The sequence below is a fragment of the Natrix helvetica genome (assembly GCF_964273705.1).
Source record: "Natrix helvetica genome assembly, chromosome: 10".
Classification (NCBI taxonomy): domain Eukaryota; kingdom Metazoa; phylum Chordata; class Lepidosauria; order Squamata; family Natricidae; genus Natrix; species Natrix helvetica.
In genome coordinates, this window is record NC_138561.1 from 17,608,542 (window position 1) to 17,627,019 (window position 18,478).

The 18,478-nt window shown below is 44.9% G+C and overlaps 1 protein-coding gene across 2 annotated transcripts in view; it reads right to left on the minus strand.

The window, feature by feature from the left end:
- Positions 1 to 18,478, minus strand: part of ZNF423 (zinc finger protein 423) — a 214,364-nt gene that overhangs the window by 15,017 nt on the left and 180,869 nt on the right. For both annotated transcript variants that reach the window (XM_081963563.1, XM_081963564.1), the window contains 2 exons: positions 15,567 to 15,698; positions 13,260 to 13,375 (listed from right to left, as the gene is read on the minus strand). In XM_081963563.1, the coding sequence (XP_081819689.1) occupies positions 13,260 to 13,375; positions 15,567 to 15,698 (248 nt within the window). The remainder of the gene's footprint in view (positions 1 to 13,259; positions 13,376 to 15,566; positions 15,699 to 18,478) is intronic.

The window sequence follows — 18,478 nt, forward strand, 5'->3', positions numbered from 1 at the left end:
TGGGGCTGCTGGGGCGGCTGGGGCTCCTAATAAAGGGAACATTTCTTTAACTACAGAGGATTTGTTGGATCGGGTCAGAACATATCTGTACTAGGTTTAGATCATTCCATGTGACACGGGATGCAATTTCCTTATGGCATATTCTCCTAATGAGGGTTTTATATGGACAGGATCGTCTCGTTTGTGAGGTGGGGGACGCAACAGGGCGGCTAAGATTTCCTTTCTCAGTTATGCTTTCCAGTTTGGTTGACTAGGTTAAAAAAATTATATTATGAACATCCTTGGAACAGAGGAGTTACAAGGTCCAACCCTTGGTTTCAGAAGGAAGGCAGATCAAAAGAAGAAGGACCTTCCACTGAAGATCAGGGCGAGCTGCTGCTATTCGGAGAGAAAAGGCAGAGAAAAAGTAATGCGAGATCTGATTTGATATAAGATTGCTATTGATTAGGACAGTGTGAAGCTTTGATTTAGGGAGTCCATTGTACAGCAACAGGAGAAGAATCTCAGCACTGAAGGGGCCAACCAAAGAGGGAAGTTGAAAGAGCACGGCGAATTGTAATGAATAACTGTGGGTTAATCTGGATACTTTTGAATCTCTGCAAAAAAGCACTTGTGAACTCAAACAGATTCAGTTCAGGCAGCCAAATTGAAAACTACTTTCAAAGTCAAGTCTGTGTGAAGCAGGTTGATTACCTTTGAGCCTCTGAAGAGTTTTGCGGGGGGATGGACACCTGGTCCAAAGTTAGATTTGAGTCCAAATTATATTAGGTAATGGGATAGCAATAGCACTTAGACTTATATACCGCTTCATAGTGCTTTTACAGCCCTCTCTAAGTGGTTTATGGAGTCAGCCTCTTGCCCCCAACAATCTGGGTCCTCATTTTAACCACATCGGAAAGATGGAAGGCTGTCAACCTTGAGCCGGTCAGGATAGAACTCTTGGCTGTGGGCAGAGTCAGCTTGCAATATGGCATTCACTGCACTACCATGGAAGAAGGAAGGAAGGAAGGAAGGAAGGAAGGAAGGAAGGAAGGAAGGAAGGAAGGAAGGAAGGAAGGAAGGAAGGATAATAGCCCTTAGACTTATATAGTGGTTTATAGCCCTCTCTAAGCAGTTTACAGAGTCAGCCTCTTGCCCCCAACAATCTGGGTCCTCATTTTGCTGACCTCGGAAGGAAGGAAGGCTGAGTCAACCTTGAGCCTGGTGAGATTCCAACTGCCAAATTGCAGGCAGCTGGCAATCAGCAGAAGTAGCCTACAGTACTGCACTCTAACCACTATGCCACCATGGGTATAGTTGATATTCCCCATATCTTTAAATATCAAGTTCGCTTTAAAAATAATACATTTGGGACGTCCTCCGGTCATTAGCACTCTTCCTGAGAATCGTTGAAGCCGCTTGGAGGTTTATCTGTGGCCTCAGAGTCTCCAGAATTGTGCAAAAGGGTGTGGAGCCTTCTTGGAATGGCTGACAGGACTGTGTTGTAAACAGGAGGTAGGTGGTGTGGTATAAGTAAGTATAATCTTTATTGTCATTGTACTTAAATACAACGAAATTGGTTCTGTTGAGGGGGGGCTGTTCAATCTTAATGTAGTTGGTCTCCAAGTCACCCCAACGAGTCTCAGAAAGAGCGCTAACGACCAGATGACTACAAGGAATATAAATCCTTCCATTGTCCCGTCCCCCTCCCCACTTTAATCAGACCAGAAGAAGCTCCTTGGATGAGAAGCGAAACGTCTTCAAACAAAACAAAGGAGGCCCAATTGCCTTTTAAAAGAAAGCACCTTTGGGACAACCATGATCTGGAGGACCAAGACTCTCTAGACTTTCTCCGTGGCTTTTTTTTGAATATGCATGCATGAATCTGATCTCTCCCTCTCTCTCGTTCTCTCCCTCCCTCCCTCCCTCCCTCCCTCCCTCCTCCCCCCTCTCTTGTCTCTCCATTTTAAATATGCCCGTCATTTGGAAAGAAAGCTGAACTCTTTAACGAGAACATTCATCAGCCTGTATATTTTTATCGCATTTACCTCCACCGTAGGGTTCGCAGGAAGAGCGAGCTGCGTCTGTGCCGTTGCGTCTGGGGGCTCCGCTGCTCAGGCCAGACATTTGGACTTTTATGACAAGGAGCTACGCATTGTCTCTTGGCAGCATCCATGCCTGCCCATCTGCTGGGATGGCAAGGTGCCTGCATCAAAGTTGTTTGGACCTTTGCCCCGGAGGCATAAAATGCCAAGCAGCCATAGGTTTCTTCAACGGGCAATCCTGCAAGTTGGCTCCTCGATTCTCTTTCCCGTTTCTCTTTCGGGTGGCAAGGCCCCTTCCCTGATGCCAGCTTTGCTGCGTTAAAAAAACCCAAAAACCTACGCACGACGTGTTTGGGCACGTTTGTGCAATTTAATCTAGGATTTCCACCGGGTTTTTTTTCTGCCACACCTGTCCTCTTTCTGCTAGGATCTGACACATGTTATAACAGCAAGCTATATATGGACTTCTCAGTATCTATTTCAAAACAGTTCCATTAGTGGCACGGCAAGCAAATGGGTTATCACGGTAGAGGGAGCAACTGGAGGAAAGGTGTTATTTTTCCTTTAAAAATGGATTTATTTTTCACAATGGATACTTTAAGTGTATTCCGCAGCCTAATTTGGATGGTTTTACAGGTTAGTCCTCGACGTACGACCACAATCGAGCCCAGAATTTATGCTGTTAAGCAAAACCATTGTTAATAAGAGAGTTTTGACCTATTTTACTCCCTTTCTTGCCATAGTCCTTCAGTGAATCACTGCAATTGATAAGTGAATTTGGCTTCCCCATTGACTTGGCTTGATGGATGGTTGCAAAAGGGGCATCACGTGACCCGGCGGGGGGGGGGAGGGAGACACACACTGCAACCGTCCAAAATACGAGTCAGTTTCCAAGAGCCTGAATTTGGATCATGTGACCGTGGGGCAGCTGCGAACGGTCGTAAGACCGAAAGACGGTCATAAGTCACTTTTTTCAATGCCGTTGTAACTTTGAATGGTCGCTAAATGGATTGTCGTAAGTCAAGGACTCCTTGCATTTAAGACTTGGGTATCAGTTCAACTTTCTAAGCTAACTTCAAAAACTGACACATGCAGAATATCAAAGGCAGAATTGAAGAATTAATCATATAGGCTGGGGCAGCGGTGAAATTCAATTTTTTTTTACTACTGGTTCTGTGGGCGTGGCTTGGTGGGTGTGGCAGGGGAAGGATACTGCAAAATCTCCATTCCCTCCCCATTCTGGGGCCAGTCAGAGGTGGTGTTTGCCGGTTCTCTGAACTACTCAAAATTTCCGCTACCGGTTCTCCAGAACCTATCAGAACCTGCTGAATTTTACCCCTGGGTTGAGGGCCCAAGGGAATCCTTAAAAAAACCTATCCTTCTCTAATAGCCCTTTGACCCCTCTATACCCCACCCTGGGCAAGGGGCTACGATTGAAGGATGGGGGTTTAAAACCATTAAAATATTCTCTAAGGCAGTGGTTCTCAACCTTCCCAATGCCGCGACCCTTTAATACAGTTCCTCATGTTGTGGTGATCCCCAACCATCAAATTGGTGTCTCGGTTCCTAAGACCATTGAAAATATGTGTTTTCCGATGGTCTTAGGCGACCCCTGTGAAAGGGTCATTCGACCCCCAAAGGGGTCCCGACCCACAGGTTGAGAACCACTGCTCTAAGGGCTTTGAACATTTTAGAGAAGCAGAATGCCTTCTAACATATGAAGAATCTGCAGCCAAAAACATACTAGAAGTGAAAGTTAAATGCCTAGAGCAATGTAAATTTTTAATTAATGTTAGTTATAATTATCTGATGGTGCCTGACTGAGACTCAGCAAAAGGGTTGGAAGAGATTTTGTTTTCCTTGTAATTTATTAGCTTTATAACTAATAATAATTAAAAATTAAATAAAATGCTCCAAGCCCCTTTGTAATAATCCTCTTTTAAAAAAAACCAAAACTCTGAATTGTAGTTACACCAACTCTTATCTCCTTCTAAGAACAAAATGATGTATTTTTTTGGGGGGGGGGGATTGTTTTAAATAAATTAAATGATAATGGATCTGAAGGAATTCTTTCTTTATGGAAAAAAATGGAGATGGGTTTTAAGGGCAAATGGAAAAGAGGGATTCTGCTTGCTTTTATGGAGCCTTCCAGAAATTATGTATGGAAATTCATGCTTTCCATCCAATTCAAGACAAGTTTTGTGGTTTCTGTCCAAAAAACAAACACAAGGCATCTCTTGAGCTGCGATTTCTAAGCCAAGCACAAATTGTCAACTACAACACAATTATACTAATGAACAAGCTGCTATTTTGCACCATTTGGAACTAGGAGGAGTTTTTGCTTGCTTTTGTGCAAACAAATGGAGCCTCGGAAATGGTGACACCAGAATTGTGGCACAATTTTCAACGATTTAGTTGGCTAAATATTAGAACACCGATTTCTGCCTTTGGACATGACACCTGAAATTCCAGCACAGTCAGTGGTGGGATTCAGCCAGTTGGCACCTATTTAGGAGAACCAGTTGTTAACTTTCTAAGCAGTTTGGAGAACCAGTTGTTGGAAGAAATCTCCTTTTGTTTCCCACTTTACAGGGCTAATCCTGTAAGGAAGGCAGGAAGGAAACATTCTGGGTGTTGTTTCTAGCCTAAACTTGCCCTGCTTACAGAAACTATAATAATAATAATAATAATAAGTTTGAATTTATTAGCCGCTCCCTTTCCAAGTAGGACTCGGGGCGGCGTACAATGGGGCATATAAAACACAGAAAATATATAAAACACATAGGCGTACATACAGAACATACATACAGATACACAAACACGGACTCGGAGGAGGTAAACAATTTACATCATATAGACAGTTAAAAGACCCGCATTAAAATACCCCAATTGTAAAAACCCGATATAAAATTAAGATTTAACGTTTAAAATACAATTTAAAAACAGTTAGGAGGAATAAGAATAATTACGATTGAGCCAGGCCAGATAATTGAAAGAGGTGGGTCTTCAGCTGTACACGGAAGGAGCGGAGATCGGAAGTAATCCTGATGTCACGGGGGAGGTCATTCCACAGGGCTGGGCCCACCACAGAGAAGGCTCTGCTCCTGGGTGTCGCCCCCCGGCACTGTTTGGCGGACGGCACCCGGAGAAGTCCCTCTCTGTGTGAGCGAATTGGTCGTAGGGATGTGTGGGGCAGGATGCGATCCTGCATATAACTAGGCCCTGTGCCATGAAGCGCTTTAAAGATCATAATCAAAACCTTGAAACGCACTCGGTAGACCACAGGAAGCCAGTGCAGCTCGCGCAGGAGAGGTGTTACAGGGGAGTACTGCCTCTCCGGTTAACCCTTAGACCACAGGAAGCCAGTGCAGCTCGCGCAGGAGACCACAGGAAGCCAGTGCAGCTCGCGCAGGAGAGGAGTTACAGGGGAGTACTGCCTCTCCGGTTAACCCTTATTACATTGTAACAGCTAAGGCCCATCGACATGAGTTGGCCATGCCCACATAGTCACATGACCACCGAGCCACATCCACCCAACTGGTCATTAGGGCAGAGAACCAGTTGTTAAACAGGTGGGAGGTGAATGGCCCCTCCCATAGGAAATAAAAGAGGAGCAAAAAGGGAGTGGGCTTTTGCAGGAAACAATTCGTTCGGTCAGTTGTTAGATTCGTTTCAGGAGTGTGAAGATCTGTCCATGAATCTCAGAGACTCTGTGCCCAGTCTTTCCTTGCACAGCACCTCATTTGGACAATATTTACAAGGCAGCTTTCCAAGAATAGATAAGGTCTGTGGTCATAAATATTCCTTTGAAAGACTGTTTGCCAGGCCTTGCTGAATGTGAATGAGAGGAATTCACATTCATTTAATAAAAGGGGTTTTGTCGGGACTAGGACTCTGCCTCGTGCTTTTGGGGGAAGCCTCAGTCAGAACACCTTCTTCCTAAAGTGGAAAACACCTTCCTCCTTACCTGAGACATCCTTTGGCTGTTCTATCACCTCAAGTTACTTTTCCTTTGGTTCCGTCATTTCAAACCGAACGGTGTGATTAGCAGCATGCAAGGAAACAGTAGGAACTAATCTTTTAAACACAAATATTTCAGTCGTTAGGTGATGGCTCGTCACGAAACAGTAGGGGGAAAGAGGCTGATAGTCTAACAACTCTCCTATAACATCTTTGCAAATTTCACCACGCTCATTCACAATTTGCTTAATGCAGTTTTCAGATAATTAAGGAAGTCTGGGCCCACCCTTTTGATTAAAGACCCCGAGCGCCTGTCTCGGTTTACTCTTCCCTTCAATTTAAATTTTCTCAAAGGCTGCAAATGACTAAAATATGACAACCGCCACTAACAACCACTGAATATCTAAGGAAAAGGTGTTGGCTGTGCAACTGTCTAGCAGTTGGGAGGCTTTCTTAGATGAGTGATAAACCAAGAATCTCATTAGAATCTAGATTGCTATGACAATCAAGCGTAGCTTTAAAAGAGAAAGCTCTCATAAAACAGCAAATGTTATTCAAAGACACAGGCTTTTGTGAGTTGTAGTTCACAACAGCTTATAGCTTTTAATAAAAAAAAATGATAAGAAAAGGGTGCTACCAGAAGTGTTTAAAAACAAATAAGAATTTCCTTTTTAAAAAAACTGGTCTTGAAATCTTTTATCCCTCTCCAATGGGTCAAAAAGGAAAACCAAAACAGGTTTTTACAGAAGCTGTTTTATTCATCAAGGATTGAGTTCTGTGCAACAAAGTGAATAGATTGGGAACTCAACGGGAAACGCAGGGAAAAGGCCGTCCCCAATTCTTGACAAGAGGAATGCCCAAGTGCAATTCTGGATTATAACCTGTAGCCTTCATAATCTATTTTAAAAATAATCATACCCAACAGCAGAACTGCAAAAATAACTAACATAAAAATAGCAACCCTGTGAAAAGCAAAAAAACAAACAAAAAACCCCCCAACATTTCCCACTGAGAAGCAGATCTCATTCCATAGAAAATGTATTGTCTGTATTAATCGGATAAGCCAAAATGCCTTCAACAAACTAACGTTGAAAGAAGTCATTGAGCCAGAGAGATCTAATTGGGGAATATGCTGTGACAGAAAAGGTCCATCTCTGTATCATCCATCCATCCATCCATCCATCCATCCATCCATCCATCCATCCAGGCACCCATCCACCCAACAATTTGGGTCCTCATTATACCCACCTCAGAAGGATGGAAGGCTGAGTCAACCTTGAGCCACTGAGATTTGAAATGCCGAACTGCAGCTAGCAGTCAGCTGAAGTAGCCTGCAGTACTACACTCTCACCACTGCGCCACCACGGCTCTTTATATGTATCGATGTTGAGTGAATCACTGCAGTTAAGTCAGTAACAAGCTTGTTAGGAAGAGGAGTGGGGAGGGAATGGGGATTTTACAGTATCATTTCCCTAGAGTGGGGGAAATGGGGATTTTGCAGTATCCTTCCCCTGCCACACCCACCAAGCTATGCCCGCCAAGCCATGCCACCCCCACAGAACCAGTAGTAAAAAAAATTGAATTTCACTAGTGCTGCTCTTGTAATAAAGCACTTTCCCCCTCAAAATATGGGTTTGATAAAAAATTATTTGTGACCACTACAGCAATGGCAAAAAAAAGCAACATGGGTGTGGTGGAGGTGGGGGTGGGGAAGCTCTCTCCCATTTTGATTTTAAAAATCCATCGACCTTTTCTGAACCACAGCCTTGATTGTATCTTGTGCTGGTTAACGAATGCAATCAAGTCACTGACTAGATTTTGTTTTCAAACCAGGATATGAATGGCATGAAAGCCAAGGGGAAGGAGGAAAAAAAAACACCTGCGAACTCTATTCAAATATTAACGAGGTACAGTTAAAACTTTTGTAACTTATGCAAATGAGATTGCTGGTACAAGGTGAACGGGAGGGAATCCCTGAGAGGATAGAATGAGCGCAAAAATCAACAAAGTGAAAAGATCAACCCTCCCTTCCACCGGCTGACAGCAGGAGAGAAGAGGCGGCAGCCTGGGAATTGGAGAAGGGGAAGAAAAAAATACACACAGATGCATACATCCGGCCATTGTTGGCGAAGTTTAAGCGCATCGTGTTTTATCGCTTCTCAAGCAAAGGAAGCTGGAGTGATATTGGGGGAAGAATTTTTAAAGCCGATTAACATACAAAGAAGATGGCTCAGGGGCTAAGACGCTGAGCTTGTCAATCAGAAAGGTCGGCAGTTGAGCGGTTCGAATCCCTAGCGTTGCATAACGGAGGGAACTCCCGTTACTTGTCCCAGCTTCTGCCAACCAAGCAGTTCGAAAGCACATAAAATGCAAGTAGAAAAATAGGCACCACCTTGGATAGGAAGGTAACAGCGCTCCGTGCGCCTTTGGTGTTGAGTCATGCCGGCCACATGACCATGGAGACGTCTTCGGACTTCAAAGCTCTTTGAGTTTGAAATGGAGATGAGCACCGCCTACTAGAGTCAGGAACGACTAGCACACATCAGAGGTGGGTTACTCTCGGTTTTACTACTGGCTCGCTGCACATGTGTGCGGAGTTCAATGTAAATTGTTGAGCAGAACAATGTACAGTGTACTGCGCATGCACATGCAGTACTAAACAACATGTTGGCAGTGACTACAGCGACCGATGAATCAGTTTGGGGGCGTGGCCAGCCTGGGTTGCTGCCGGTTTGGCCGCAATCCAGCCCAAAATATCACTACCGGTTCGGCCAAACTGGGTGCTACCTACCTCTGACTCACATATGTGCAAAGAGAACCTTTACCTTTAACATAGAAATAGGGAGCCGTGCCAAGAAAGGGAGTGTTTGGGGCGATCTCTTAAAAACATCTTTGAAAAAAAGAAACCAAAATGTTAGAATTTAAGAAGGATGCGACACTGGGAGGGATACATCCATTTGCAAAAAAAAAAAAGAAAAAACCAGAATACTTATTCACCTCTGAGAAAGCACCTTGCTGAAGGTCAATTCTTGCCTCTTGGAGGCTATTTTAGTAGCGACTAATCTAGGACCGAGTCTCCGGGAAAAAAAAATCTCCTTTTTTTTTTTGCACAGAGCCAAACTCACATCTGTTCAGCCACAGATTGCTAGAACAGGAGGGTGCAGGCATCCAAGGGGGAATGCCCGGAGTTCTTGTGCCAGAGGCTGGCCTCAGGTATTTAGGAGCATCAAGGGAACACCGACTGCAGCTGTCACTGACACCCCTGCTGTGAAATGGCGAGGCAAGATGAAAACCCAAAAAGAAAGAAAGAAAGAAAATATCCCACTCAAAACGCAACCTCAAAAGAACTGCAGAACTGCAGAAGGCGAAGAATTTAACCGGGGCGTTTGGGTTAGTGCAGCAGTGTTTGAATCATGATTAATCAAGGACCGATGCTGTCCTCCAACAGGCTTGGCAACCAGTTAAAGAGGCCATCACTGGTCTGCATTTTCAAGCGCTTGAAGAACTGGAAAAACTGATGATGATGAAGATGTTAAACTAGTTTGGGTAACGAAACATCTGCAAGAAAACAAGCAAGCTCAGAAAGCACCAAAGAGCTCAGCCTCCTCCTCCTCCTCCTCCTCCTCCTCCTCCTCCTCCTCCTCCTTCCTGCAAACCCCACGTCCTTCTAGCACTGATGATGTTACCTAGTTTGGGTCATGAAACATCTGCAAGAAAACAAGCAAGCTCAGAGAGAACCTGGGACCCCTCATGTCAGTCCTGAGCTCCAAATCGTTTCCTTTATTAAACCCATATCTGTTACATCGTATCTGCAGACCTATCTTTGTGCCCATGTAGGCAGTGCTCATCTGAGGTCCTGGAAATGTCAGGGGCTGTTTAAGCCACAGAATCTACCACCTTGCTGGGTGCAGAAAATTTATTTGCCAGAAAAGGCGACTGTCCAACCAAGGAAAGCTCACCGTGTCTCTCAATCATTGGTTATCCCGTTCTTAAATGTTAAGGCGTTTCTCACATGTATCTGAGATCTGTCTTTCTATAACTTCTACCCATAATTCCATATCTTGAGAGGCATAATCTCTCACTCTCTCCCCTTCCTCCCTCCCTCTCTCTTTCTCCCTCCCTCCTCTCTCTTTCTCTCTCTATTTCTCTCCCCCTCCCCCCTTCCTCTGTTTCCTTAGAGATGTGAAGAGCCTCAAATCCAAATCCCCAATCTTTCCACAGAACAGGCATGGGTGCATACAATGCTCCTGTTGATGCGTCCTTCAAGAAGATGTTGTCCTGTCCAGGGCTCACACAGTAGCTGGGCAATCCCAGGAAAATGCACAATTAAAGAGGTGCCAAAAGGGTGGACATACCTGAAGCTCTCACCTTGCCTTGTTCTTGACTTAATTGTCTACCTACTCTTGCAAGCCTGGGAAAACACACAGCTTCTTTAAACAGGTGCAGACAGGTGTAGCAGGCAGACTCATTCTTGCTCTGAGGTATCTTTTTGGCTTTGGACTTAAAGGGGTGAAGATTTCTACTTTTTCCTATGTATTTGAAGAGTCAAATCTTCCACCACTTCCTTCCATTTCCAATCCCTTCACTGTTCTCATTTCCATATATTTGTTTTTTAAAATCTTTTCCCATGCGTCTGAATCCTTCTTAGTGTGGTAACCAGGATGGGGGTGCCGATCAGCACCATCGCACACGAACAGTTTCTGTTAAAATCATTTCTTTCTAACAATCCATTTTCTTTTGTTCAGGGCTTAGCATTTGTTGGTTAACTGAGCAAGGTTTAATCATGCGAACTGAATCTGTAGACCAAAGTGGAAGAGCCACAGGCTTCCCACCTCATATGTGAATTGGCAGAAACAAACCTTGGCTAGTCTTCCCCTACCTGGTGGGTCCCAGGTGTGCTCAGAGTGTAACCGCCAGAATTTCAAATCAGTCATAGCTGTTAGCTATGGAGTCCAACGTATAGGTGCCATATATGGAGGCTGCCAGGTTGGTGAAGAACAGTTTATACATATGTATATTTGCCAGACTTGGGTAGGTCAGTCCATTTCAATGTTAATTTCACACATCTCCATTCATACCTTGGCTCCATTTCCACATTCACTGCAATGTGTGAACATCTGCCAGATTTTTTCCATTTTTAAAAAGCAAAATGTCTCACTTCTCAAAGGTCTTTTCCCCTAAAAATTTTTTTTAAATACCCAATCATCTGAAGGTCGGGCTACATTGCAAAATCTAGAGAAATGAAACATCCAGATCCTGCCATCTAATCTGTGTATTAAACTGGGAGCTAGGGAGACATCAAGTTAACTTGGTTTATTGATGCAGAATGAAGAGAAACTTTGACCAGGTCTCTGTGTAGCTAAGTTTCATTCTTCTCCAGATAGCATTGAACGAGACAGAGAAGGATTGCATTCATCATCCTTAATGTTGTTAATCTGAAGAGCAGGAGTGTCCAACCTTGGCAGCTTTAAGACCTGTTGACGTCAACTCTCAGAATTCTCCAGCCACAAAATCTGGAAGTTGAAGTCCACAAACCTTAAAATTATCCAAGGTTGGATATCCCTGATCTAGGAGGAATTCCTCAACCCCACATCCATCCTGCTTTTTGAGTTTACATTAAGGATGCATGATTTCCCCCCCCCCCCCCCCGGTCCAGATCCTATTATCATAAAAGCAAGTCAAGTTGGGTTGAGAAAGAGCTGGAGCGAAAACTAGAACCGACTTGATTTCACTTGTAGTTCCCTTAAATTCCTTCAATTCAGTTAGCACAATTGCTCTTTTTCCCCTTCTTCATTTTTATGAGTTCCATCCAAGGACTTGAGAGACAACTATGGAATCTCAAAGGATGAAATCCAAGTTTACATTTTTGGTTTCAGGATCCTTTTTTCTCTAGCATTTCCTATTTGCCTAAATTTATCCCCAACAGGAAGGATTTGGTTTGTGGCATTAAGGAGAGGTCTTTATGCCTCTGGCTTCCTCCTGTCACAACCGACTTCCTAAGTTTTGCACCATATCCAGTCTATAATATGACTATATATAGCAGGGGTCACCAACCTTTTGAACCTCAGGGACCACTAAATTCATAATTTTTAAAAATAGGATCTGCCTAATGATTGGCTGGCTGGGCGTGGCTTGGTGGTCATGTGACTGGGTGGGAATAGCCAACTCGATGTCACTCATGTCAAGGGGGCCTTCCCCTCCCAGACACTGCCCACCCGCCTGCCTGGCTCCTTAGGTGCCCCAACAGGAAGCAGTTGTTGGAGCTAAGCAGCCACCATGAGAAAGAGTTGGCAAAACAGCTGGCACAGTTCAAATTGGATCTGACTGAGAATAAGGCTCAGCAGAAGCACCTCACTGAGGACTAGGAGCATAAGCTCTCCAAGCAGAGGGAAGACCTGCGGGAATGCAAGGCCAGGTACTGACGCCTGGAAGCTTAGCGGGCTGAGATAGTCAGCTATTTCCAGGCCATGATGCAGTCCCACTGGAACAAGGCCCTCCGGCTCTTTGCCACCAGTGGCACTTCCCTCCAGCCTTTGCCCAAAGCCCCACACCAGGAGGCTGAAGCAGACCCCAAGTTGGAATTTCTCCCCCCTCTGATCCACGCAAAAACACCCCCGAAGGGGGGGACTCTCTGCAGCAAACATTCATTGCAGGTATCCATCCCAGAAACCATAATTTGAGGACTCCTGATTTAGTGCAATATAAAAAATGCAAATAATTATTTTACGGCCCACCAAAATTTTCTCGCGCACCACCAGTTGGTGACAGCTGATATATAGCATTTTGGACGCTCAGGTGAAGAACCACAATTACTTTGTGGTGCCAGTAATTTCACCTGAAAGAAAACCAGAATTCCAAGAGGGATGGGGGGAGGAGAAGTGAAGGAAAGAACGGGGAACATGATGGTTGAGTTTTTGTATGCTAATCCTTCCTTAAATTATTAAACAAGGGGAAGAAATTATTTACATTGTGCTTCCCTTGCATTGCGGTGCACGCTGCCAAAAGAAATTCTCACAGCGAGTGATTAAACTTGTCGGGCCTTATTTATTTATGGCGCCTGGTTTCAGAAGGTTTTGCAGTTTGCACTCAAGGAGGAGAAGAGAATTTCCTGTTATTACAGGAACAGAGAGCGGTAAGAGGAACCTAGATGGAGAGGGCCTTGATACCTGCTCGCAATTAGTTCATTTCTCGCAGATAATCGCAGTGGATAATGCCAAAGGAATTTGTACACAATCCTTTTCTGGCGAACGAGGAAAAAAAAAAAAAGAGCCATACCTGAAGTTCAGTCTGGAAAAAGAACTTCTGTGGACACTGTGAACAATCGTAAATTTTGTCCTCTTGTCCATGGACAGCAAAAATATGTTGCTGCAATTTATTTGCCTGTACAAAAACTAAAGGAAAAAAAAAACAATAAGAATAAGGTCAGAGAGACAGAGCACTTCAGCCATAACCAAAGATAATGTCTTTGAACATTGTCTATAGCCGTGATAGAGAACCTATGGCACAAGTGCCCGAAGTGGCATGGGGAGTCATGTCACCTGGCACACACGGTATTGCCCATTCCTCTTCTGGGTTTCTGGCATGCATGCACACGCGACAATCAGCTGGCCTTCGTGCGCACGGCAGTGCCAGAAACTGGAAGAGCTGGTCTTCCGTTCTCTGGCGTGAGCATGCATGCCGGCCAGCTGATCGTTGCACGCACATGTGCGCCAGTAACCACTCACTGTGATCACCGTTTGCGACCGTCTGATAAGCAGAGCCCTTGGGGATTCAATTAACAACCGGGTTACCATCTTAACAAACGCAGCAATTCACTTAGCAGCTGTGGCAAGAAAAGTCGTAAAATGGGGCAAAATTCACTTTTGTTTAGTGACAGAAATTCACTATTGTGATCGTACGTCGAGGACTAGCTGTAGTATGCAGACATTAAAAAAAATAATTTCTCAAGCTTGGGCAAGCCAATCATTCTACAGCAACCCTCCCTCTGCATCTTCTACTTACTGCATTTTTCGGAGTATAAGACTCACCTTTTTCCCCCTTAAAAGAGGGTGAAAATGTGGGTGCACCCACCGTCCCACACCCTTTGGCCTCTGCCTCCCAGCAATTTACCACCTTGCAGCAAACGGGAAAAATGAGACAAGCAAATTGCTGGGAGGCAGAAGCAGATTTTTTTTCTTGTGCTAATCAGGCTGTTTGCTGCAAGGAGGTAAGTCAACAACTATAACTGCCTTTAGAATGTTCAAATTATTAGACTTATTTTTTAAAGACTGCTTTATTATTGTTCTAGACAATTTAACAAAACGAAGAAGCTTTTTAAAATAAATGCTTGATCTGAAGAGGCCCAGTGCTATTGTATCTTCTTTTAAATAGCAGAGAATAATGTACACTTCCAGAAAGCCACATCAATTTTAACAGCATCTATACAAGCATAGTCTGAAATGTAACACCACAAACAGTGTATATCGTCTGTACTGTTTGCCGTTTGTTGCAAGAAGGCAAATTGCTGGGAAGCAGAGGCAGATTTCCCCCCCCCCCCTTGTTTTCCTCTCCAAAAGCTAGGTGCGTCTTATACTTCGGAGCGTCTTATACTCCGAAAAATACGGTACTAGCTGGGAACAGTGGGTTTTTCATCCAGGATATTTGCAAAAGAACCATCCCAATTCAAGCTAAGAAAGTTGGCAATTCTCATCCTTCCATACTGAGAGCAATCTCTATCCCACATTGTAAATTACTCCACTTATTTAGAAACCATATTGAAAGGCTTGTGTCCACCATTGGGGGTGGGTGGGTGATGACCTAAAGTGGAAAGTACGAGGGTGAGAAAGAGATTGTCTTCCAGGTGTCTCTACTTTGAAAAAGGATATTTCTATTGCGTGCCAGGATTTCGTCTCCCCGACAGCTTGCACGAAAAGGAAGAGTGTGTTTTGAAAAATTCCCCCGTGTGCAGGGGTGAAATCCTCCTGGTTCGGCCTGCTTCAGCTGCACCGGTAGGGACGATTGTTGTTAGCTCTGCGAACTGGTAGTACATTTTTTTAAAAAAAGCTTCCGAGCATCACGTGGCTCACTGCATGACTGTCGGAAGCTTTTTCTCCTGCTTTTTAAAGCATTTTTTTTCCTGCCAGTTTGGGCGAATAGGCAGGAAAAAAAATACTTTAAAAAGTGAAAATTAAAAGCTTCTGACAATCGCACGGCTCAAAGCTGAGCTGCGCGATCCTTGGAAGCTTTCTCTCTCCTCCCACCCCCAATTTTAAAGCGTTTTTTTCTTGCCTATTTGCCCGAACCGGCAGGGGGGGAAAATGCTTTAAAAAGCAGGGAAAAGTTGGCCACGCCCACCTAGTCACATGACCTTCCCACCAAGCCACGCCCACAGAAACGGTGGCCAAAACAATTTAGATTTCATCGCTGCTTCCAGGCGTCTCTAGCTTGAAAAAGGATATTTCTCTTTCGTGCCGCAATTCCGTCTCCCCGACCCTTCCAGCTTGCACGAAAAAAAAGTGCGTGTTTTAAAAAAAATCCCCCCGGGTGCCGTTTCTGGATCAAGCCACGTTACGTGGAGTGCTTGTCTAGGAGCGGCTGTCTTACCTGTAAAACAAACAGGGCATTTGAATGTGCCTCCCATCCCCTCGAAGCTGTGCTCGATCAGGTGACACAGGAGCTTTGCTGGAGAGTCAAACATCTGGTTACACAGCTTGCACTCATGATTGATGCCTTCCTCTGCAAGGTTCAAATGATACAACTTGTTAGTGACACAGCAGATTAGCGTCTGAAACACAGGATTCGGGGAGGAATCACAAATGCCAGTTCAGGCAGCATTGGGGGAAGCCGGAGACGCAGCTCTCCCTACAAAAGCAGGTGTACGGCATAACGCTTGTGTCACGCGTTCGGGCTGTACCGCCTCCAGTCAAATTGGAGGGGCATTTCTGTGTTCCACTTGGATGAAAGTGACGGTGAGAGCCAGCCTCTGGTAGATGTCCTGGCTTCCCAAAATCATGCATGGCAACACTCATTGGAGGGAGGGGGGGAGGGGGAAGGGAAGGCAGGGAAGGGGGAGGGAGGGGGAGAAAAAAGGGAGATGGAACTTAGAGGGAAGGAAGGAGGAAGGAAGGAAGGAAGGAAGGAAGGAAGGAAGGAAGAGGGAAGGGAAGGCAGGGAAAGGGAGGAGAAAGGAGGTAGGAAGGAAAAGGGGGAAGGAAGTTGGAGGGAAGGAGGGAGGGAAGAAGGAAGGGAGGGAAGGGAGGGAAGAAGAAAAGAAGAGGGAGGGAGGGAGGGAGGGAAGAGAGAAAGAAAGAAGAGGAAGAAAAGAAAGGAGGGAGGGAGGGAGGAGAGACGAAAAGAAAGGGAGGGAGGGGAGCAGGAAATAAAGAGGGAGGGGGAGAAAAGGGGAGGCAGGGAGGGAGGAGAAAGGAAGGAAGGAAGGAAGGGAGGAAGGAAGGAAGGACATTCAAAACAAAGAACGTCTGGTCAATCCTGAAAGGAAAAGAGAAGTGCCAGAGTCTTCTGAAATGGATTGCCCCACAACTCTCACAACACCTAGGGCAAAAAAATAGAAGTGGGCCTTGTAGCAAAACATCAAGAGCCCAGAAATGATAGAGGGAGCTACCGATAACTTTACATTTCAGTTCTAAGTCAGACAATTAATGATGGTTCTCTTCCCCACCCACCCCCTTCGTGTTTGCTTTTAGACCTGTCATTTCAGCCTTGCAGAGAAACACAAGACAAATATTCCGCACAAACAGGCTTCCGACAGATAACACCAGAACAAAATGCAACACAAAGAGTAGCAGCAGTGGCTATCTGGAGCTACAAGAGCTACTTCTCCCCAAGGTTGAAACTAGCTGCTGGGGGAGGGCGGGGGGAGCGAGGGTGGGCGCAGAATGAGAGGTGAGAGAAAGAATGACCTTCCCCCTCCCCCCAGCAAATAGGAACCGAGGATATTGATAATTTTGGGTGGAGGTGTGAAGAAATGGATCCATTTTCCACTCAGAATCATCCCTGGGAATCATGTTATATAATCACGTAGCGTTATCCTAAGGGCACCATAACCTTATTTGCAAAATGCTTTGCAGTGAGCAATGCCGGAGCCCTGGTTCCATGTGGCAGATTAACTGCAATGCAATCTTCGCCGTTGGCAGTCTTTTGCACCTTATTTTCACCCCTAGACACAAGCCTACAGTGGAGACGCCCTACATAGCATCCTCCCCAGTGATGTAAAGTTCTTGAGGTTCTGGAATCTCGTTATTGGGAATTAGAACACCGCAAAGTAAGAGTAAGTTTGGATGTAGAGGTTTAAGGCGTCAGGCTAGAAACTGGGAGAACAGGCATTCTAGTCCTGCCTTAGGCACAAAGCCAGCTGGGTGACCTTGGGCCAGCCACTCTCTCTCAACCCTAGATGGCAAACAATGGCGAGCCATTTCCGAAATCTTGCCAAGAAAACTGCAGCGAGTCCTGTACCCTGACGGAGGAGGAGGAGGAAGAGGGAGGAGAAAAAGGAGGAGAAAGAGGAGAGGACAAGGGAGACCGTGGAATCCTTGGTGCTCTCTGAGCTTAGCTGTTTTCTTGAAGAGGTTTCATTATCCAACCAAGTAACATCAGCAGTACTATTGGAGGTAATGGGGTCTGTGAAAAGGAGGAGGAGGAGGAGAAGGAGTTAGAAGGAGGAGGAGGAAGCGTTGGGAGGAGGAGGAAGAGGAAGAAGAAGAAAGAGGAGAAGGAGAAGGAGTAGTAGTAGTAGTAGTAATAGTAGTAGTTATCCATTCAGTCTTAACCGACAGGAAATGACCCTTCCGTGTTTCACAACATAGTTTTTAACCAACGACACCACAATCGGCACTCACCAAATACACCCTGGGGAATTATATTCCTGTATTTTCTCATCTTGGGAGAACATGAATTGTATGTCCTTTTAGGCAGAGTACGGAAGTACTGCAAAGAGTTAAAGACATGCCAAACAAAACTCGTAATACAAATATAAGAGGTTCCCACAGATGTGGAAATTTATTCCATAGAGAGAAGACATTTTGATTTGCAAATCCACTTCTGAATTATAAGGCCCTCTTCGCACTGTGCGTTCTTTTCTTTTTCTTTTTCGCATCCCCCTGGGAGTCCATTATATATTTTTCCATGTCAATGAAACCATCTAAGAAGAAATACATATACACAGAGAGAGAAAGAGAAAGAGAAAAGTAGAGGAAGAGGGAGGGGGAAAAAAAAGAAAAGAACCAGAAAGTACTAGAGTTCAGCATAGAAATATTTCCCTTTTTCTATTTCCACAAAGTGGGACACAGTGGCTCAGTGACTGAGATGCTGAGCTTGTCGATCGGAAAGGTTGGCAGTTCAGCTGTTCGAATCCCTACCGCCGCATAACAGAGTGAGCTCCCGTTACTTGTCCCAGCTTCTGCCAACCTAGCAGTTCAAAAGCATGTAAAAATGCAAGTGGAAAAGTAGGAACCACCTTTGGTGGGAAGGTAACAGCGTTCCGTGCGCCTTCAGCGTTT